The sequence below is a fragment of the Hemiscyllium ocellatum genome, chromosome 2 (genome assembly GCF_020745735.1).
Source record: "Hemiscyllium ocellatum isolate sHemOce1 chromosome 2, sHemOce1.pat.X.cur, whole genome shotgun sequence".
Taxonomy (NCBI): Eukaryota; Metazoa; Chordata; class Chondrichthyes; order Orectolobiformes; family Hemiscylliidae; genus Hemiscyllium; species Hemiscyllium ocellatum.
In genome coordinates this window covers 139569100-139593162 of record NC_083402.1, presented here as the reverse complement: position 1 = coordinate 139593162, position 24063 = coordinate 139569100, and the positions used below count along the sequence as shown (strand labels likewise).

The 24063-nt window shown below is 38.7% G+C and overlaps 1 protein-coding gene across 1 annotated transcript in view; it reads right to left on the bottom strand.

Moving 5' to 3' along the window:
* Window positions 1-24063, bottom strand: part of fbxo10 (F-box protein 10) — a 51041-nt gene that overhangs the window by 6641 nt on the left and 20337 nt on the right. Inside the window, exons 4-10 of the mRNA XM_060840647.1 lie at window positions 17484-17633; window positions 15469-15605; window positions 12686-12756; window positions 11596-11748; window positions 5797-6072; window positions 3277-3587; window positions 861-1042 (exon numbers count right to left, since the gene is read on the bottom strand). Coding sequence (XP_060696630.1) covers window positions 861-1042; window positions 3277-3587; window positions 5797-6072; window positions 11596-11748; window positions 12686-12756; window positions 15469-15605; window positions 17484-17633 — 1280 coding nt within the window. The remainder of the gene's footprint in view (window positions 1-860; window positions 1043-3276; window positions 3588-5796; window positions 6073-11595; window positions 11749-12685; window positions 12757-15468; window positions 15606-17483; window positions 17634-24063) is intronic.

Genomic DNA, 24063 nt, shown 5'->3' with positions numbered 1-24063 from the left:
TTCATAAAAGCAAGATGCAGTTGATACAGACTTAAATGGTCGTGGATGAATTTGCGTAAAAAAGTGAGTAACTACAATATAAAAAAGGACAACAAGTAACTACGATTTCCAATCCATAAACCTCAATAAAATTCATGGACATCATTTAATCAATCAATCCATCAATCTCCTTATCCCACAAATCTAACTTTCAAATGCCATCTTACAGCATTTCCCCAAATAAAGAATTGTATGCAATGTGTGTTTTTGATCAAATGTGTGTTTTCATTTTAACAAAAGGGGGCCATTTGAAAGGGTTAGGGAGAGAAACCAATAACTTATTAGAAATAACTTGTACATTGGAAACAAGAATACCAGTGCTAAAAACTGCAGGGAGTGTTGGATTGATAAACTTATACAAGTCCTCAATTTGAGTCTCTACTTGGTCTGCCAGCTATTAGAAAAAGCCTCTTCAAAAGTCAATGCAAAGTACCTTTCCACTCTTAACAGAGTCAATCCTGATTGCACTACTTGAGTTGCTGTTATGAGAGCACGGTTTTTTAATTGCTTAGAAGTTAAAATCTATTTTTAAAAAATGTAAGCCAGTCAATAGAATTCTGAACATTAATTTGATTTGTGTCAGCTCTGCAATGAAAATAACATTGTTTTAAGAAAAGAATGGAGCTGAAATGTACAGGCCCACGGTATGGAATACCATCAGGAGTTGGGAGATACTGAGCGCACTGAACCCATCCCAGCCTGAGAAAGTGTGGGGTACACAAAGCTGCAAAAAAAGCAGCAGAGGAGGCTAATATTTGATAATTTTGGTAAACTTTCCCATGGATAGAGACAAAAAAATAATGCTTAAGAACAAGACTTACTTTTTGTTGCAGGCTAAAATTTCATTGCTTTGTACAGTACACTTCTCTGGGTTTTCTGTTTTCTCCAAAATGGTCTTCCCTACTTTTCCTCTAAAGATTTGATTTTCTTGCACTGTTCCCTTAGCTTGGTCCAAGATGGCAATCCCATAGTCATGAAGAGATTGGATTCTGTTCTTTGTCACCTGAAGTAAAGCATATCTAAACGTCAAACCATTGATCCAGCCCAACCCAATAAACCTACCATCAAGCTCTGATACATTCACAAAGCTACCCAATAAAATCCATGCCTCTTAAATTGCGATACATGAATTCAAACCGAAATAAACTAAAACGACAATTTTCCTTGTCTTATTTCAGCTGTTTAATTCCAATAAAATGAATAATTCAGTTTCATTAAACAAGAAATGAGTTAACAAAATTTGGCTGTAATATCACATGGAATTTTTTTTTTAAAAAAAACTTACTGATTAGTTGCTACATTTCTACATTAATTCTAAGGTGTCAGCCATGGTTCAGTTATACAAAATTAAAAATCACACAACACCAGGTTATAGTCCTACAGCACACTGTTCCAATTTAACCTGGTGTTGTGTGATTTTTAACTTTGTACACCCCAGTCCAACACTGGCATCTCCAAATCATGGTTCAGTGATAGCACTCTTGCCTCTGACTGGTAGGTCACGGTTTAGGATAGCATTGTGTCAGCACTGGATTCAAGCCTGCTGTACTCTATGAATTGTCTCGACAATGAGCTGCTCACCCAGGTCCTGCCTACCCTGTTGGGAATCTTTCTGCACGGTTCAAAGATGGGCAGGAGAATTGTCCTAGTGTTTTAAACTAATTGTTTAGCCAAAATTAATAAAACAGAATATGTGGTTACTTTTGTTTCATTGCTGTTTGTTGGACTTCGCTACGTCCAAATTGGCTATCTTTCTACATCATCACATCAAGTGAGTACACTTCAATAAAGTACTTAATTGATTGGATTTATTATTGTCACAGGTAACTAGGTACAGTGAAAAATTCTGTTTTGCATACAAGGCAGATCATACCATACAAAGTGTATTACGGTAAAAGAACAGAGCAAGGAATACAATGTTCTGGCTAAGAGAAGGTGCACAGAGAGCAAGATCAACATGCAAATTTTAAATGTGAGGTCCATTCAGAAGTCTAGTAACAGCAGGAAAGAAGCTGGCTCTTGAACTGGTTGCGAGGCACTTCGAGACAACCAGAAGTTGTACAAAAGTACCAAAAATATGCAAGCTGTTCCTACCCTTCTATCTTGAAATCAAGAAAAGTTTATAATATATAAAAGATTTGGAAAGTAGAAGCCTTGATCTCACCTACTGCAATCAGGAAAAGTAGATGACTGTCCTCTGGGATTTATTGTAAGGCTGTAGAATCGGTGTTACTGCAGCAACAATTCTTATGACATATAAACAGTATTGTCAAACAAGTACACTTGGAAAACGTGACACAGAAAGCTCCCTAGCCAGTTGGAAGACCAGCTCAGCTAAGAGATGGATCGCTTAGTGACAGCTTGGTCACAGAAAAACACAACTCAAGTCTGTGGATAGAGAAAAATAAAGTCATATTTTGAGTCAAATGTGACTTCTTCAGAACTGAGAACTAATGAAGAGTTATATTTGACTGAATACATTATCTTTGTTTCTCTCTCCACAGATGTGAGCTAACCAGAGTGTATTTCCAGTACTTTGTTTTTATTTCAGATTTCCAGCGTCTCCAAAATGTTGCTTTATTACAACTGAAGTCTCTTTTGTAGGAATGTCTGGATTCAGTCCTGAGAACAGTCAGCTGTGAGTAAGGCCCGTTTGTTATGAATGCTGCTGCCATTTTAAAATGATAGCAATAGATTTAAGTTGAAGTGGTTAATTTTCAATTGCTGGTACACAGAATCTATATGCAGAATGTTATTTTCTCTCAGGGTGAATGGGTTTGGCAGGGGTAGCAAATGTAATCATTACAGGAGACCATGCTCTTTGCTGATCAGAAGACTAACCACTTTGGGCAGAGACGGACTTGAACATTGTTATATAAAGATTGAGCAGTAGTATCTGTTATATCAATGGCTACATTTATAGAAACCGAAACATATAAACAGAAAGCAGGAATCATGTACGGTGCTTCGCCTGGAGGCCCACTGAAGACGTTACCTAGTAGGGTGATAACACGTCTGGAAATGAACCTTCCAGCTCAGCGAGCAAACCTACATCCAGAACCTCAACCTGAGCTACAAATCTTCTCAAACCTCGCTAAGAAAATGGTGAGCTGAGATCACAATGCGGCAAAGGTTAGTGTCACAAATACAAAATACCACAACTCTACATTCATCAAAATAATGTTCTGGCCCTCAAACGTCATGACAGACCTTTCAAAATTCTGATGCAGAACCCACCTTCATGTCTGCATTCTCAAGTAGCTGTAGACCATATCCATGATTTCCCAGGATGTCATTCTCCAAGACAGTCCCTTCTCCCTTTGAGGTAACACCATGGCTGCTGTTGTCATAGATACCATTCCCCCGAAGTTCAACTTTGCATCCTGCTTCTACAAGAACTCCACCTACACTATTGCAGGTGATGCTGTTGTTTGTGATGTGGGTGAATTGACTGCTCTGATAAACAGCAATCCCATTGTCATGGTTGGCATGGACTGCATTGGCTATTATGTTGAGCGTCTCACTGCTTTTTATGTAGAGTCCAGCAGCTGGTGAAAGAAATCAGAGGGAAGAAAGTGGGATATCTTTATGCAAACCTTGAAATGGATCAGTTGGAACATGAAACTGCGAGAGTGATGACTGCAGGCTGGAATAGCAAGCAATAGTCCCTTCTATAACCAACAAAATTACATTATGGCTGAATTGCAATCTCGTAATTCCAATTATGTCATCTTAGGGGCACCATTTTTACCACAAGGATTGCAGAAGTTCAAGGGGTAGATCACACTTTCATAGGACAACCAGAGTAAGGCAATAAATGTGGTCTAGTCAGCACCCTGTCCCCAGAGGAATAAGAATAAATCTGTTCTGCTATTCTGTAAGACTATAGCTGACCTCCATTATTCATCTTTGATCCTTAATATATGACAACCCTAACCAAAAGGAATTTCATCAGTCTTAATTTCAAATGACACAATGTTTAGGACAGCAAGACTAATCAGATTTGCATTAGACTTGTGTGTGCAGTGAGCATTGAGAACAAAAGCATGAAGAACATACTACTGGAGCAGGTTAATGTATGGAGAATATTACACAATCACTGCAGAATAATGCAAGGATACATATGGCTTTTACAGCAGTCAGCTTGAGAGAAAAAAAACTAGACAGCAGTTCGTATTGTCAATCAAATAGGAGGTTTCCTATTACTATCATTCCCTAATCCCCAGCACTTTAAGCCTTGACACTATAGGAAGGATGTGGAGGCATTGGAACGAGTGCAGAGGAGGTTTACCAGGATGTTGCCTGGAATGGTAGGAAAATCTTATGAGGAAAGGCTGAGGCACTTGGGGCTGTTCTCATTGGAGAAGAGAAGGTTTAGGGGAGATTTGATAGAGGTGTATAAGATGATATGGGGTTTAGATAGGGTCGACACGGAGAACCTTTTACCGCTAATGGAGTCAGGTGTTACTAGGGGACACAGCTTTAAATTAAGGGGTGGTAGGTATAGGACAGATGTTAGGGGTAGATTCTTTACACAGCGGGTTGTGAGTTCATGGAATGCCCTGCCAGTAGCAGTGGTGAACTCTCCTTCTTTATGGTCATTTAAGCGGGCATTGGATAGGCATTTGGAAGTTATTGGGCTAGTGTAGGTTAGGTAGGATTCGGTCGGCGCAACATCGAGGGCCGAAGGGCCTGTACTGCGCTGTATCTTTCTATGTTCTAAAAACTACTAACTGTTGAGATGATCCTTTGAAAAATCTTTCAGAATTTCTATCATGCCGGTTGTAGAACTCCCCTTTAACTGTTGTTGTGGGGGTTGGTGGGGTGGAAGATAAAAGGGATATTCTACCTCAGCCAGGAGTCGAAACAAAGGCAGCAATTTGACTCCAATCATACACCCACCCAAATGCAAAGTAGATTTGGGAATGGGGTGTACAATGGGCAAATCATCTGCCACCACCTGTTCTACATTGAAACTGAATTTTGTTCTTCAAACTTTCACTTTTCACTTGCATGAAATTTTTCATTCTCTGTGCAATTATGTTTCCTACACCAGCTAGAAATTGTGAATAATCAAGGAAGTGGACTACTTCTGAAATTTTCCCACAGTGTTAACACATGGCTAACTGAAGTTATTAGAAATGATAGTTAAGAAAATATGCAATGGTGATGAGGGTGGGGAATTTTGAACAATGGATATTATTGGTTTATTTATTTTAGTATTACTGAAAAAAGTGTCCCTCCCTCACAGAACCCAAACAATAAGCCAGTGAACAATCTATTGTGATATAAGTGCCATTTGACAGCACTGTAGCCAATCCTATTTATTATTTTGCTGATGACCAAGAGTAGACTGCTAGGACAAGACACATTTAACAACCCATGTGAACAGGTCACATTGGGAAATGTTCCACATTGCTGGGAAGATGCCAGTGGTACTGAAATGTTGTGGCAAAGGACATGGTTAATTTTGGAGCACACCAGCAGGCAAAAATTACCCCACAGTATGTTTTGCATGATATAGTGTCCCGAGCCTGATACTGAGCCCACCCTTCAATAAAACTGGACAGCAAATGGGAGATGTGTTAGCGGTTATGTACGTGCTTCACCAAAGGCATTATCTTCACTTAAGGAAGAGAAAAAGCCAAAGAAAAACTGATGTCTAATTCAGCATAACAACAAACAGAATTAACAGCACAGACTGGTCACTCAGCTCAAAAGGTCTCATGTTACTATAACCTTTGGTTGCTTACTTACCACCATTATGATTGATGTTGTTAAACTCAATCAACGCCACAGTGATTGGTTTGTGTGATGTGTATCGCTCTTCATCACTGTCAAAGTCATTTTCCCAGTTGATGATCTCCCCCTCGTCATTGAAATTTTCATCGCCTCCTTGATTGTTGAGGTAGTCATTTACATCATCTTTACGACAGAAGACAGCCACTCCATAGATGCTGTTGCGGCTGATTTGGTTATTGGCAATGTGGGGGAGACTAGACGACATGACCCACACACCACAACCCTTGTTGCCTGCACAAATATTTACAAATTAAATTAATTTCTTCAATTGGGATTCAGATCTCAGAACACCCTAATTCAGAATTAATCTGTCCTACCAAATGTTTAGTCTTTTCTTTCCCCTGTCTTTTCCACAAACATTTAATCCACATGGGTGTACAGTTCCATCAGTAACCACACTCCCGGACAACGTCTAATAACTGATGTTCATGTGGGAGGTTGAACAGTGAATACTGCCACATTATTTGAGACTGATCCAACTTGCACGGATATAGCCTCATACAGTGCAGAAAAGACCCTTTGGCCCATCGAGTCTGCACCAACATAACAACCACTAAAGGTGCGCTAACCCCAAATTTCCTGCACTTGTCTCATATCCTTCAATGTTATGATATTTAAATTGTTCATCCACATTTTTTAAAAGGTTGTATGGTTTCCAGCCTCCACTACCTTTCCAGGCATTCCAGATTCCCACCACCAACTGAGAGAAAAATGTTTTGCCACAAATCCCCTCTGAATCTCCTGCCCCTTACCCTCAAACTATGGTATCTTGTGATTGAAATGGCCCTTACCAACGGCCTTTTGCTAATAGCAGTTACCCTGGTACTGTTTGGGAGTGGAATCGAAGATCATACTTGTCGCTGTGGCAACTTTAGGAGGTGCAGGTAAATAAATTTTCTCCCTCTCCTCTTTGTATAACCGTAGGAGCATTTCCTCTATTCAGACAGACAGGAAGGAGTAAGCCACTTAGCCCTTTGAGTCGGATTTGTGTCCAACTACATACCACCCATTGTCCCACACTCCTTGATACCTTTGCTAAACCAAAATGATTTTAAATCTTGGGATTGAAAGACAAGAACTCATCTTGCATCTGTAGTCCTTCTTACACGTCTATCACCCTTAATGTGAACAACTATTTCCTCATTTCAAGTCTGAAAGCATTGTTTTCTTAAAAAAAACGAGAGCCAAACAAACAAACGTTCTTTAGTCCTAGTCTCCCCAACTAGAATTAGCTTCTCTCCACGTATCCTTCTGTTCCTCTTAATATCTTGAAAATGTCAATCAAACCACCCTTAATATTTTAAATTCCAGGAACTACAACTCAAGTTTGTACCCTATTCCTTGTAATATATTTCTTGGATTTCACATACAATTCTGCACTGCACTATCACTATCCAATGTAACATTTTCACCTCTTACCTTTGAAATCCTGGAATGAAAACTGTATACTTTGGGATTTATGACTTTTTAAGTACCTTGAGTTTTTTTTTGCTCCCCTCACAGCAGTTATCTTGCTAACATTTTTTTCTGTTGTTAATAGCAGTTTCAATGAGACATCGGACATGCTAACCTCTTCCTCTTCTGGAGTTACTGAAGCAAAAATTATTTAGCATATTTGCCATTTCTTTATTTACATTGATATTGCTGATGTCATTAATGAAAGGGGCTTACTGCCACTGGCCTCCCTCTTTCCCCAATAATAACTTAAATTAGGTGTGTATGGATTCCAATAGCCTGTGCCAATTTCTCTGCATGTTCCTTTTTGTAGTTCTTACAATGTGCTTTGGCAACCTTTCCCACTCTTGGTACTTCTCCCATTTGCTAGGATCTATGTTTTTTTTTCCCCAATGCTTTTTAATTAATCTATGGTGACTATTGGCTCTTCAGTTGTTAATGGTTGCCTTTTTAGCAAGTAAAACTCTTGCCTTTTGTGTTGTATTTAGTTCCTTTTTGAGCCAATTTGCCTGGTTTACAGCTGGATAGACTGTCTCATCCCACTGAAGTCAAACTCACCTAATCTAGACTCTTAATTGCCCCAAGTTTCTTCCTTTCAAATTCTACACAATGTCACAATATTATGATTTTGTTAAATATTCACATATCACTACATTATTAATTCAATATTTAATAGGGGCTGCCATGTACATTTTTGTAGCTTTCCCCTCAAGTGTATCTCAACTATTCCTGGTTATTGTAGGTTCTACATTTTCAACTCATGTTATAAGTTTGCTCGCTGAGCTGGTAGGTTTGTTCTCAAACTTTTTGTCACCATGCTAGGTAACATCATCAGTGAGCCTCCATCATTGAAGCTTCATTGGAGGCTCACTGATGATGTTACTTAGCATGGTGATAAAACATTTGAGAACACCAGCTCAGCGAGCAAACTTACAACCTGAACCTCAACTGGAGGTGGAAATCTTCTCAAAATCTCATTTTCAACTTACATTAAATAAAGTTTCTCCTGAATTCTACTCTGGATTTATTAGTTACTGTCGTACATTAAAGGTTTAAAGGCCACAAACAAGTCTGCTCTTCAGGTTGCTTGTTTCAGGAGAAAGAGAAACTATTCAACCTTTCCTGATAAAATTGAATTGTGTTCCTTCCTGATGAAGGACTTTTGCCTGAAACATTGACTCTCCTGATCTTCGGATGCTGCCTGACCTGTTGTGCTTTTCCAGCACTACATTCTTGACTTTGATCTCCAGCATCGACTGTCCTCACTTTCCCCTGAGTTATAAACGTGTCAATCTTATGACTTTTTTTGTACCTTCTCTATCTTCTTCCAACAATATAGAACCCAGAACAAGGCATGATAAACACTAGATTTGGCACATTGTTATATGATAAAACAGATAGATTAAGAATAGTAATTTTCAATGGAAAAGATTGATTGGGGGACCAAATTCCAATTTAACTGTAAATCATCAATAAAACTGCAAACAAATCTAATGCAAAAAAAAATCAGATTCCTTGATCAAAGTAAATTGGACAAGTTGTCAAATATGATCAGATTTTATCCAGAATAATTATAAACTCCAAGTGTAAAAGGTTAATTTCCCACTCTGGCCTTGTCATGCCTGTGAAGGAGAATGTTAACAGAGCAGGCTCATTTGGTAACCATGCAAACTAAATCAGTGAGATTAACTACACAGTATTCCCATCACAGCTATGGAATTTTGCAGAGCAATTTTTTTGTTTTCTTAAACCAATTGCAGTGGGACGGTTTATATGAAGTCACTGTGAATGAATGGCCTGTTTCTCGAATGTTCAGCTGTCATGTACAGAAAAGCAGTGCAATGATCAAAACAGGACATAATTAAGATTGAGAGAATTCATTAGCATATTCCCATTCAGTTAGTAAATTTAAATAAGTCAAATAAGAAACTCAAGAAGCTGCTTTTAATGTTCACCAGATAAAAAAAAGAGAATTAAGTAAACCTTAACATCTTAAGGCAACTTTTCAAACAGCCTTATGTCAGAGTTATACAGCATGGAACAGACCCTTTGATCCAACTAGTCCACACCGACCACATTCCCAAACTAAGTTAGTCCCACCTGCTGGCTTTTGGCCAATGGAATCGAAAAGCATGGTGCTGGAAAAAACACAGGAGGTGAGGCTGCATCCGAGGAGCAGGACAATCGACATTTTGGGCATCAGCCCTTCATCTTGTATTTGGCCTATATCCCTCCAAATCTTTCCTGTTCATGTACCTATCCAAATGTTTCTAACATTGTAACCGTACTTGCATCCACCATTTCCTCTGGCAGTTCATTCCACACACTAACCACTGTGTAAAACGGTTGCCCCTCATGCCCTTTGTAAATCTTTCTCCTCTCATCTTAACAATATGCCCCATAATTTTGAACTCCCCATCCAAGGGGAAAAGACCTTTGCTATTCACCTTATCTATGCCAGTCATGATGTTATAAACCTCTATAAAGGTCACTTCTCAACATCATATGCTCCAGTGAAAGAAGTCCCAGTCTTTCCAGCCTCTCTCTATAACTCAGACCACACATTCCCAGCAACATCCTGGTAAATCTCTTCTGAACCCTATCCAATTTAATAATATTGATTTTATTAGCAGGACAACCAGAACTGCATACAGTATTCCTGAAGAGGCCTCACCAACATCCTGTACAAGCTCAACATGTCTTCCCAACTCTTATACTCAAAGGTCTGAGCAATGAAGGCAAGTGTGCAAAATGCCTTTTTAACCACCCTGTCTTCCTGTGATACAACTTCAAAAATATGTACCTGAAACCCTAGGACTCCGTTCTACAAAATTAACAGGACCCTACTATTAATTGAAGAAGTTCAGACCTTGTTCGTTTTACCAAAATGCAATATCTTGCATTTATCCAAATTAAACTCCATCTGACACTTCTCAGCCCATTGGCCCAATTGATCAGTATTTCTTTGTAATCTTAGACAACCTTCTTCACTGTCCACTATACCACCAATTTTGGTGTCATCTGCAAACCTACTAACCATGTCTCCTAAATTCTCATCCAATTCATTCATATAAATGACAAACAGAAGTGGACTCAGTACTGATCCCTATAGAACACCACTGGTCACAGGATGTCATTGAATCTTAAAGCACAGGAACAAATAATTTGCCCATTGTATCAATGTGGAGTCTTTGAAAGAGCTATTCATCTGTTCTTTGCCCACAGCCCTGTATTTATATTCCTTTAAAAATATAAATCCATTTCACTTTGAACCCTTCAAATCAGAACATCCAGCTGCTTCTTAAATGATCCAAGTATTTACACTTTCATTGCTCTAAGCCCATTTAAAAGTGTTGATAATTCTCTGTACCAAAGAACTTCCGAATATCAGATTTGTCTTTTATTAGTTTGATCTTTAGGACCTATTTTCTGACTGATTATTTAATAACATTTCTCCAAATGACCTGCTCATGCAAAGTTCTAGAAAGTCAACTCTCCAGTACCTCCATTCCAGACTGAAAAGCCAAAATTTTGCTTCTCTGTATCCAACACCTTTAATACTAGGGTAGGGGCTGGCGGCCTATTGGCTCTTCTATACATTCCATCATAGATTGAATGTCTGTTTCATGTCTGATGACACGGTGCTCGAAATGCCATCTGACCAAGGAACTGCTGACTTTCTTTTTAAAACAGTTTTACAAATTGCTGCAGTTTAACGTCCTATTGGGCTTCATTGGTTAACGTCCTATTGGGCTTCATTGGTTAATGTTCTATTGGGCTTCATTGGTTGCAGCTTCAGACTGGAAGGGCATGCTGAACATTGTGTTCACCAAGACCCCTTGATGCCTTTGAACTAATTTACTTCAATACCATTCAGTCTTTCGGTGGGCCTGGAGCACCTTCTATAGTAAAATAACCAGAAACTATTCCATGATGGAGATGCCCCAGAAGAGGTTATAACAAATCAAGGCAAAGAGAATATTGCATTTTGTAAAATGACTATTTCAACATTTTGGTTTATTGGTGATGGATAATGAAAGTAGTATGGTGTATACATTTTGGCATGGGTTGGCTGGCCCAATTAGCCAGTTTGTGTTGTAGAATTTACAGAATTCTAATTTGACATCTAGAAATCCTTTCCAACATAAATGAAAAGCTTTATCAAATCATTAATTGGACATTTTAATTCATAATCAAACAAACTGCACTCAGGCTAGTATAGCAAAGAAGAAAAATCTTCATAACACAAGGCACAGAAATTTACAAGATGAGCTGAAATGTAATCCACTGAACCCTTACCATAAATGGTATTTCCTTCTATTAAGCCTTTCCCTCGCTCGCCCACAACAACACCATCTGAATAACCGTAACAGATAAGATTCTTTCGCAGAACAGGATCTCCTCCTCGTCGAATGTCTGCACCTCCCCAATGATTCTCACGTATAATATTTTCTAAAATTGAAACAAGATACATGTAACAGGACAGCAATAAAATGTTTTGAACTGAAAATCACTAAGTGTTGTAAAAGATTTTACTGTCCATCACCCAATAACTGAAGCAGTGGGATTTTCGGTGGATGGCAGTATTTAGCCATTTCCACCCATTTCCCTGGGTAGGGCTTCAAGCTTGATAGAATTTACTAGTGCATCAAAGTATGATGGACATTAAACTCAGTAAGAAATGAAAAAGTGTTCAATTGTGTGGCTACCTGTACAATACTGAAGTGTACCACTTCCAAGACTCATGAATGTTTCAGTAACTCTATCATTTTCTTTTTGCCAACATTTCTCTCCTTTTCTAATAGCATAGGCCAATACTTAGACCTGCTTTTTTCAGCTGTTCTAATTAATTCTTATTTGTGCATGTAAACAGTGAAAGTCACCAGTAATAGGTCAGCACAAGAAGCATCAGAACAGATCCCAATCTCCCCTTAACCTGCACACTTACCCTGGCAACAGGGAATAGTTATAAATGATCTCCACCATCTGACCCCCACCCAATTATTTTATCTTTTCCAGGAACAGAATTGCTTCAAACTCCAATTATTTGATCAAACCAAGAACACAGCTAAAAATTGTTTACTGCATGTGGACAAAGTTTGGAGAAGTGATATTTAACCTGATGGATGCAGTTTTTTTTTGAGAAGTTGGGAACATTGGAGTGGAACCAAAAGATACACCTTGTTCAAATACAGCAGGTAAATCATACATTGTGGAGGTTATACAAACAAGATACAATAAAAAATACACTCTCCATCAGTTTCTTAAAAGAAAGTGTGTGCTGGAGTCTTGGATAAAATATAGAACAGCAAGACAAGTATAGATTCATAAAATATTTAACTTAATTAAAATATCCAGTATTTTTCATGGTGTGAAGCTACAAACTGACCTAATATTTGGCCCCTTCCATTTTCATTCACTGCAACACCTGCGGCAAGTCCTTGGTAGATGTGATTCCCACTGTGAAGAGACACATTATCAACTGGTAATGCTTTGCTCCAGGAAAAATTACTGTCTTGATTGAGGGTGGTTAAAGAGGGAAAAACCAGACCAAGCACAGTTACCGCTGGCACATTCCAGGGCTCCAACCTTAACCCCTACCATATTCTCCTTTGGATGTTTCTCCTCTTTCACATTCATACCAATGACACTCAGCACTTTTAGAGAGTGAAGACAGATTTTATATAAATTTAAGATCTTTCAGGAGGTCAACATGCCACTCAGTGAAGTACTCTTGATGTGTGACCAGTTTTGGAATGGAGAAAATGTTGGCACCCAATTTGTGCTAAAAAGTGCAAAGAGCAATTAAATAAGTGACCAATCTGTTTTTAAGTGGTATTGATTGAGATGCAGAAATTAACCAGGGATACCCGAGACACAAGACAGAATCAGGCTTAATGTCTCCTCCGAAAGACAGCACAGCATGTAACACTTCCTCAATACCACAATAAAGTGTCAGTTTGCATTCTGTGCTCGAATCTATGAAATGGGACTTGAGCAAACCATCTTCTGATTCAAAAGGCAGGAATGCCATCACTGAGTCAAACTCCAGTACCATCAGCCAAGAGCTTTGGCTATGGTAATTTTGGGTCTAAACTATCTACTTGAAGTACCATGAAGATGTTAATTGCCTAATCACCAACACCTTTATAACCTAAAGGTCAGGCTAAAACTGACAAACACAGTCAAATATCTGTTTAATGGTGAATTTTTAAAATCAGAACCAGTCATTTATAATGGATTTTGAAAATAAATGCATTGGGCCAGATTCTCTGAGGAGTGGCAATTAAACAGAGTGCTTGTAAATGTGATGTTAGGGTGGGAATTGGGTGGGGCACCAGCAAGGTAGGGTGCCAGGGCACAGGGCAGTAAGGAACCAATGAAAACAATGGAGAGTTTAGAGCAGGTCAGGGAGGGTGGGGAAGGATTGGGGCTGCCGGCAAGGTAAGGGTGTCGGATCCGGAAGCAAGATAAATGGGATATTGGTCAGAAAGGAGGTGCAGGTCTGGATCGGCGGAAGTGTTAGGTTCTTTTTCTAGAGATTCTTACACACTTGATGCAACTGCAATATGCCAGCAACTTCTGTTAACAGCCAAAATTTATTAAGCAAGTACAAGCTTTGGAGGATCACTTAACACTTTTCGCAATGCTTGCAAAGCGTGTCAAGAGAGGCTCTCTGAACAAAGGAACAGTCCTTCCTTTATGCAAGATCTTTACATCCTGTGAATAATGCCGACAAGACAAACCCCAGCCACTCCCCCCACACATAAAACACAATGCAGTGACCTGATTATCTCCAGAAACAATGTAATGTAAATCATCTCTCAATGGCAAAATCTGGTATAAATTGTTTTCTTAAACTACAGGGAGTGGTCAGAATTTTAACTGCAATGTTCTTGTTGATTCTGAATAGGAGATGACAATGTAATTTTTTTTTTTACATTGTACCTGCAAGACAGAGAAACATAACATCCTATCCCTGTGACATCCAATTTCTTGAAGGTCAACAGAACAAATTAACCCCTTAACGTCTTAGGAGTACAGAGATGTTGGCCTGGATTGGGCAAGGGGATCACAGGTTCAGAGTGGGGGTAATAAATCTGGTTTCCGGGGAACATCTGCTCTGGGAGTTGAGGGGCGGTGTTGCGTCTGAGATCTGAGGAGTGTAAGGGCACTAAGAGAAGTGCAAATGAAGGTTTCAGAGGGAAGTTGTAGCTCAGTTTAGAAGTTACTCAGGAGTTAGACTAGGTATTACTAAACTAACTAGGTATACTGAATAAGTAGTTACTGAGTTTAAGCTGAACCCTCCAAACTAAATGGATATTTTGAGTCTGCTACAATGGGGCATTCCACAGGGTGCCAATGGAGAACTCCAAACCACACTCCAAAAACAAGTATCTGTCTACAGACAAAGTCTTCTCTGTAGGCTAGGGGAGTCCAGAACTAGTGGGCATAGGTTTAGGGTGAGGGGGGAAAGGTATAAAAAAGGACCCAAGGAGCAACCTTTCATGCAGAGGGTGGTAAGTGTATGGAATGAACTGCCAGAGGAAGTGGTGGAGGCTGGTACAATTACAACATTTAAAAAGGCATCTGGATGGATGTACGAATATGAAGGGTTGAGAGATATGGGTCAAGTGCTGGCAAATGGGACAAGAGTACGTTAGCGTATCTGGTCAGCATGGACGAGTTTGACCACAGGGTATCCTTTCACACTGTACATCTCTATGACTTTATTGGAAAATCCTGGCTAGAGTGTCTAAGTTAGACTTAGAAATTCCATACTATCTTTTCATAAAATAAAATCAATGCATTGAAACCAAGCTCAGTTGAATGGCTGATATCAAGGCTCCTAGACTTTCTGAATGTATAATGTACCTTTTTCCACTGTTACTTTTTAATGAAGAAGTGATTACATTTAACTATTCATGATATACACTCAGAGGTAAATGTAGCTGTTTTCCAAATTCAGCAATTAATCTTGAAAAAAAATTGTGTATTGCCTAGTTACATCTCAGGTGGTAAGCATCAAAATACAAATGTATTTAAAAAGACTGCAGGTCATGCAAATATCTTTGTTGCTCAGTCAGGCATTACACAAAACCTGCTGTGCCTGAGAGATTAGAACCAAAAATGACAGAAGCTGCAAGTGATACAGGTTACTGGAGTATTCACCTCACCACAGGGTTTCCATTATACAAAATGTAGATGCCAGCTTCTTTATTTCCATAGATCCGATTACTGCGAATGATTCCTTTTCCATTCCCGAGCACAACAATTCCTGAGCGATGGCCACTGTGAATCTGGTTGCACTGCCCAGCAAAATAACAAGGAAGGAAGTGCCACATTTGAGTATTGCTGTTTAAGCACCATGATCTATGCCACACAACAGTTACTGCTTTTTCTGAAGGTTCAGACTCAAACTGAATACATTATTAAGCTATTACAAAATAACTCCGATATTATTGAGTAGCTGACCCATATAGGCATGAATATTTCTTTCTCCACTCCCAACAGCTTTATCCTAAGTCTACAAAGTTAAAACAAAATCACACAATACCGGGTTATAGTCCAACAGGTTTATTTGGAAGCACTAGCTTTCAGAGCGCTGCTTCCGTCCACAACCACCTGATGAAGGAGCGACGCTCCGAAAGCTAGTGCTTCCAAGTAAACCTGTTGGACTATAACCTGGTGTTGTGTGATTTTTAAACTTTGTACATCCTAATCCAACATCGGCACCTCCAAATCACATCCTAAGTCTGTGTAGCTAGGGATAGGGTGGCTGCATACAGAGAGGGTACTCCTCTGAGACTGGAGTTAAGGAATACTGTTAAGCAGAACCAGCGTTATTCCAATCAAGTGGTGTTTGTATATTGAAGATAGATAGGCAAATATTACACATTAGTTTAGTGAAACCTTAGGCAATTGTTCCAGCTTCCAATCATAATTCAATGATTTTATCTGAATACCCAGGTGGTTTACAAGAGTTTGCATTTCAGTGAATCAATTGCATCTAACATCATGACAGAATCTCAATGTCAATTTTTATTCATGAAGAGAAAAAGTCACTTTCTACCAACACAATATAGTGTTGTGTTGATATCAACACAGTTCGATCGGTTTTGATGATCTAGATTTCCAACTAGTATGACTGAGATGGGTTGGTTAACATCCTGCCTACTTTGTTATCTAATAAAAATTACTGAGACTTAGCAACAGCAATAAAATGAATTGAACATGCAAACATATAGATTGGGAAGAACGATGAATAAAAAATTAGTTCTTTTACAAATGATGAAATTAAGAAATGTGGTTGATAAGAAGAGAAGCAGCCATCACAGTCAATTACGAACGAGGTGGAGTATGTCACTCTCTATTGTCTCAAGACTGTTTAATCCCCATGTCAGTGAAGAGCATTTGCTTTTTGTAGCAGCATTGCTCATCACCTATTTCAGTGTGATCTCCAGTTTATGCAAGTTGAAGACCCTTTTGTGCCCAAAGGTCCTGGTCACTGGGACGACACCTACGGTCATTTGTGTAGAATCAGTAGAGCCAGTAGAGTGGTGGTGATTTTCATCACGTCAATTTGGGACTGATGTAATATGCAATATTAGTAGAAATGTCAAAATGATAATGACACTGCATAAGAGAAAATCTACATGACTATTATTTAATATTTGTGGAAAAATATTCTTGGCATTTTTAAAAGATACGCCCCATTTCTGTTCATGGAACCTCACAAAATTCTTACATAGGACAGATACAGGAAGGATATGTTCCATGACTGGGGGAGTCTAGAATCAGGCTACAGTCACAAATTAAGAGACAAGCCATTTATAACAGGGAAGATGCAGTTTTTTTTCTAAACTGAGTCAATGGTAAATATTTGTAATTCTTTACTCCAGAGGGCTTTGGAGGTTCAGTGATTGAGGTCATACAGACAGTGATTGGTAAATTTCTAGATAGTAAAGATATCAAGTAATATGAAGATGATGCATGAAAATGGCATGGTGGTAGAAGATCAACAATGATCTAGTTGAAGGTCAGAAAGACTAAAGGGGCCAAATGCCCTATTCCATCTCTTATTTCCTATGATTATGATTAAGGGCTATAAAGAGATTGGGTTCATACCAAAAAAAAAGAATCAATGCTAGCAAACAGATAGCCATGCAAAATTAGAAGTTAATTACCAGTATCAAAGGGTTAGCTCCTTTCCGGATATCGATACCAGCTTCAGAATTGGAGTGGATGTTGTTGTCTGCGATTAAACCACCTGCTGCCAATCGTAAAAAGATTCCTGATGCTTTGCATTGACTAATTTCATTCCTTATCATTATAATCTGAGAATGAGAAGCAGTACCATTAGGTATTTTTGAAAGCACAGCATATGATTAATACTGAATTTTTGCAGCCATTTATATTCACAACCCACTAATTCGGTACTTTATTAATTCAATAAACAATTGCATTTCATGCAAATGACTTGGCAGGTTCTAGATTCTTACTTCACCAATTTAGTCTAGCTTGACAGCCCTGGAGTACTGCATTATCAGAGCTGCCATTTGTTTTTTAGACAAGACTCAACCTTCCTCCAGAGAAATCGGTTTTCCTTCTATTTGAACTCATGTCCAATTCTGCCATCATCCCACCAATGTGTCTTCATCTGGAAAGTCCTTAATTTCTGGAACACCCTGAATCTCACCCTCTCTCTCCTTTAAGAATCTTTTAAACCACCTCTTTCATCAAGTTATTTGTCATCTGTCATAAGGACTTCTTTTTGTTTGGTGTCAATTTTTGTTTGATTACTTCATGGCTCAGGAAAGTTTCATTATAAAGTTGCATGCAAGTTTCTAACATATGTAGTACAGGTCATTCTGCTATAATGTGGCAGTTGTGTTCCTCTGCAACCCCATGCTATAGAAAATCACGCTGTGGAAAAGCGCTATAGAAAATTACACTGTAGGAGATCACTACAGAAATCGCTACACCTGTTCAGTAGAAAGTTTGCTTTATCCAAACAGCATCCACAATTCATCAATCATGTTATATCCAATTCACATTGGCAAAACGTGCATTATACCAGAACACCCTGTACAGGGATTTTTCTGGGAGGATTGTGGGAACAAAGTGTATTTGTACTTCCCATTGTTAATAAAAATTGCATCCCCCCGCCACTTTTACAGCAAAACTTTGAACTAAAATTTCTTCAACAACTATTCCAAGCTGTTACTGTTAGATCCCATATTAGTAAGCACTGAAATAAAAATATGACCAACTCATCTCTTAAATGACACTTTAAAAGGTTTCTGGAACAGATCTGTTCCCAGTGCAGACCATATTGCAATTGCCTAAAGATAATTATCCAGCCCAGTAACCTAGACTATTCCTTCTGCATCACCTGTTCTCCTGGTTGCATTTGACTTTATGGTTTAGCTTGGGTCAAAACTGTAAGTCATGCCTTTAAAGTCTACGGTCAAGTAAACATGTGCAATTTATTCAATTTGAGAATTCAGGCCACTATTAGTTAACATTCAGATGCCTTGAATTTTCATTCTATTTTGAAGTTACTTTTACAATAGATGGTAAAATTGAAGCCAAAGAAGGCAATATGCACTGAATTTCGTCAGGAAATAATGGCAGAGTGGAAAGGACAGTGTGGAGGACGAATCTCCAAACTAGGAATCCAAAATGTCTCAAACTGGATACCTCTAATTCCTTATCTTGGTTTGAGAATGGCCTTCAGTAAAAATGACAGGATATGGAATTGGAGACAATCTTTGGGATGTGAATTCATGTTTGCTTTATCCCCTTCAGCCCAACTAAACAGATTGAGTTTTGTCAGGTTGTGATAAGTGGTTTTGTCCGAGATCTGTACTGAGGTATCAGTTCTTCACCATTATAGCTCAATATATTGAATAAAGGAAGAGTTTTATATCTAGGTTTACAAATGACACTAAGCATCATATTCAGCTGTTTATCTCTGAGGGAGCAGAAGTGAGGGAAAAAGTGGAGAAGTGCAAGATCTATTGAACGGAGAGTTATGAGAAGAAAACAGAGGACACAAACTCATTAAAAGTCTATATACAGGTACAAAAAAAAAGTGAAAGCAAGTGCTGACCTTTATTTTGAACGTTAGTTTCAGTTGGACAGAGTCTTGTTCAGATTCTACTTGGATAGTGTTCTGTGTTGGATACTATACCTCAGAAAAGATATTTGCCTAATTAGATGTACAGTGCAGATTCACCAAAGTATTTTTCCCTAATTCTTTCACAGAACGTAGGCAACACTGACAAGCAGTGTTTCCTCTAATGATTTTGATCTGCTGCAGGCTGTGCATGGCAGGCTCTGCCATAAGAAGATGCCAATGTGTCGCATAGGGTGTGAGGAACCTCCCATAGCTGACGGAACATTGCTGTCAAGGCAAGCATTTGTCACCCATCCTTGATTTCCCTTGGAAGGAGTAATTTCGGAGGGCAGTCAGTAATCAACCACATTGCTGTGGGTATGGAGTTACATGCAGGTGAGGATGGCAGATTCTTATAGCAAAATGTGGCAAGTAATGCAAGATTATTTACCAAACACTGCTTATGATTCTCGACCAGAAATGGTTGTGGATGTTCCATGATTGAAGACACTTAGGACTGAGGTAACAGATTTTTAGTCTCAAAGGATATGGGAATGAGTACAAAAGTAAATTTGAAGCTAAAAATCAGTTATGATTGTATTGGATGCTAAAGCAAGCTTAAAAAAGGGACAGATGACCTACTTCTGGTCTTATTCCTGGTGTTCCAATGTCCTGAAATTCAATAGGACATAGAACATTACAGTATAGTACAGGCCCTTCTGCCCTCGATGTTGCACCTACCAATCATACCAATCTGAAGCCCAAATAACCTACACTATTCCATGTACGTCCATATGTCTGTCCAATGATGACTTGAATGCACTTAAAAGTTGGCGAATCTACTACAGTTGCAGGCAAAGCATTCCATACCCTCACTACTCTGAGAAAAGAAACTACCTCTGACATCTGTCCTATATCTATCACCCTTCAATTTAAAGCTATGTCCCCTTGTGCTCGCCGTCACCATACTTTGAAAAAGGGTGGACAGGGAGAGCCTGTCTGATTATCTTATTCAATATTCAAAAGGAGCTGAATTTCTTTTATATTTTTCAGTACTGAGTCAATAATTCAATCACATTTTTGACTACTGGCTGCTATCGTAATTACAAATATATGATGAACTGGAGTGCTCTTCCAAATGATATAAAAAAAATGTGACACTGTAAAGGTGAGAGCTTTCCATTGGAAATACAACCCCTTGGAATTGTATGAAGGATTGGCTTGAATACTTAGCTGACCTCAATTAGTGTCACACTTGAATCAAAAGGTGAGTGAGCTATGATGCAGACCACAGACAGCATCAAATTAGGATCAAACGTAGATTCACAATGTGTGTGCACTTTAAAACAGCCACGCAACCGTGAGGAATGGCTGATGAGAGAGAAAAAATTGTCAACAACAAGATGAAGTATTAAGGATTTGAAAAAAAAAATGGCCAGTAATATATTCTGTTCACAAGGAGGTCCATTCAAACAAAACTAGAGCACAGAAACCCAAGTGTTCTGGAAAGAGCTTGTAAAGGAAGAATGACATTATAGGACACATCATGTATAGTGCACTTAAGTTAGATGATGTACTCAGGTCTTGACCTCAGTGAACCAGTTGGGCGTTTACAACAATCTTACAGCTTTATAAATACATTTAAAGATGCTAGTTTTGTTATAGTTTTAAAATAATTTAATGAAAATTCACAAACTAGCACAATTTGAATTCACATTTTCTAGATTAGTTCGCCTTTGGTAAATCACTACATAACCACTAAACAAAAATTTAAAAAAAAACGAACTATTAATAACTGATAATCTGAAACAAAAAACAAACTGCTGGAGAAACTCAACAGTTCTGGCAGCATCTGTGGAGACTCGATGGGCCAAAGGGCCTCTATTTGCACTGTAGGGATTCCATGGTTCTATGCATGTTACCAAGTGAATGAGACCAACATTTAATTATTGAATATCTATGTGTTATACCCATAGGAAACACCTTTTCTCAGCAGGAAACTCTCGTTAGTCTGAATACTGTGTTATCCTGACAGCTTCATGTATGTTCATTTAGAGCAGATATACTGATCAGTCCAATGATTCTTACACATTTATTTAAGCCTATTCTCACCAGCACCAGGTTAGACAAAATATTTAGAAATAGTCAACTTTCTGACAGTGGAGTTTATTTCTCTACAAGTTTTTAGGTATAAAGAAAGAATTGAGAGATTTCATCTTTCAACATTATCTTGGAAAATACAAGAATGGTCTTGTGAATTCAACTGATTTTTTAAGCCTGTAATAAAAACCTTTAATTTCCAGAGAAACAATGTTCTTTTGCAAACTAGTCATACCAATTAACTTGTATTCCTAGCCTCAATTGCAGAAGTAGAATATTTAAACAAAAGCTTATGCCAGTTAATGGTCTTTAATCCAAGTGAATTTTGAAAGCAACAATTTTTTAGTCATTTCTTCCATCCTCATTAATTCCTTTTCCAGCTAGTTCACATTCTCGGATTTGCTTTCCTCTTCCTCAACTCTCATACATGACTAACTGCATCCAAATTCACTATTTGTTAGTAGTACGGTCTTCATCTTGAATTGGTAACTGCTAATGGATGCTGATTCAGACAGATGCAACCTTGTGCCCTGCTGTGCAATAGTTCGTTGCTACATTTCATATCCAACATTTGGAAAAAACTACTGAACGAGCATCAGAAAATCATCAGAGACAGAATGCTTGTTTAGTGCCAGTGGTTTTCCTTTGTAAGTAAATAAACAAGGTACAGTAAGTGTATACATACACTTCACTGCTGAAGGAATGCTACATTAAAAATATTTTCAGATGAGACAATAATCCTTCTTAAAAATGTACAAATGATCTAAATTTTTATATAAAGAACTATTCGAAGAAAAGATGATGAGCTCTCTCTAGTGTCAGAGAGAATAATGTTCCCACAACCAACATAATGAAAACAGATTATCCTGTCACTGACCTTCAGAAGTATTTCATTGACGGTCAAGCACTTTGGGACATCTAAGGTTGTGAACATGTTAGTTCTCTCCATAAATACAAAACTTGCTAAAATATCCCAATATATAATAAAACTAGATGTGAGTAGACACATTTCCACCTCCTCATGTTAGCTATTCCAGGATCAGCAATAGTGACCTTTGCTTGGTACAGATCAAACGGACAAAATCTTGGGCTTCAGAAACTATTTGCCCAAAGCTGAAGTACAGACTGTTAATTAACGCTGGACTAGTTAGAATCTACTCCTTCTGTTCCCGAGATGGTTTTTCAAAAACACTATCAAGGGAAATTTGAATACAGTTGCACATCACAGTAGTGAACCCTGAGATTAGTTAGAAAACTGACCTCATTATTACCAGAACTGTCCGTAGTAGACTTTGTGCCCCATTGGAATAGCCACCTCTGACAAACAGCAGTGGGCTCCTCAGGAGTTTACAAACAAATATACCATTCAGGAACTTGGTGGAGGAAAACCCGTGTGCAATAGTCTGTTCCTTGGATCCCTCAAAAGGTGCAGCAAGAGAAAATATGCATTTCTTTATACAGTCTCGCACAACCTCAGGAAATCCAAAAGCACTTTAATGCTAAGGAAGTACTTTTCGAATTTAGTCACTGTTAAAATGTAGGAAACTTGACAATCATTTGTGCACATAATTATACCGCAAATAACAACAGAATAAGTGAAAATTTGTTTTAGTGATTTTGATCAAGGGATAAAATTGACAAGAACACCAGGAGAAAACTATTCAATGTTCTTCAAATGCTGTCACTCTTAAATCCACTTAAGAGGGACCAGGCAGGACCATAACAAAAAAAAGCCTCTTAACAGTGCAACATTTTGTCAGTGCTACTTCAAGTATCATCCCAAGTCCTGCAGCAGATCCAATGATGCAACCTGTCAACAAGAGATGCCTGCCACCACACAGCCCAGGGTTTGGTGAATTAGTAGGATGCGGGCATTGCTGGCTGGCCAGTATTTATTTACCTATCCCTATTTGGCCTCGAGAAGGTGGTGAGCTACATTCTTGAACCACTGCAGTTCACATGCAGTGGATTAACTCCCAATGACATTAGCGAGGAAATGCCAGGATTTTGACCCAGCAACATTGAAGGGACAACGATAGATGTCTAGGTAAGTGGCTTGGAGGGGAACATGTAGGTGGTGGTGTTCCCATGTATCAGCTGCCCTTGTCCTTCTAGATGGAAATGTGTGTGGTTTGGAAGGTGCTGTCTGAAGAAGATCTCTGATGAATTTCTGCAGTATATCTTGTAGATAGTACACACTGCTAAAGTGTGTCTGCTTTAACACAAGGAATGTCAGAAAAAACAGTGATGAACTTAGAGCATGGATCAGTACTGGGGACTATGATGTTGTGGCCATAATGCAGATGTGGGTTTCAGAGGGGGAGGAATGGTTGCTAAATGTTCGAGTTTAGAATGGTTAAAATGAACAGGGAGGGTGGAAAAAAAAGAGGGGGTGTAGCATTGCTAATCAGAGGATGCATCACAGCTACAGAAATGAAGGTTGTCAAGGAAGGTTTGTCTGTGTAAGTATGGGTGGAAGTTAGGAACAGGAAGGGAGCAGCCACCTCTTTGGGTGTTTTCTACAGACCTCCTAATAGTAGTAGAGA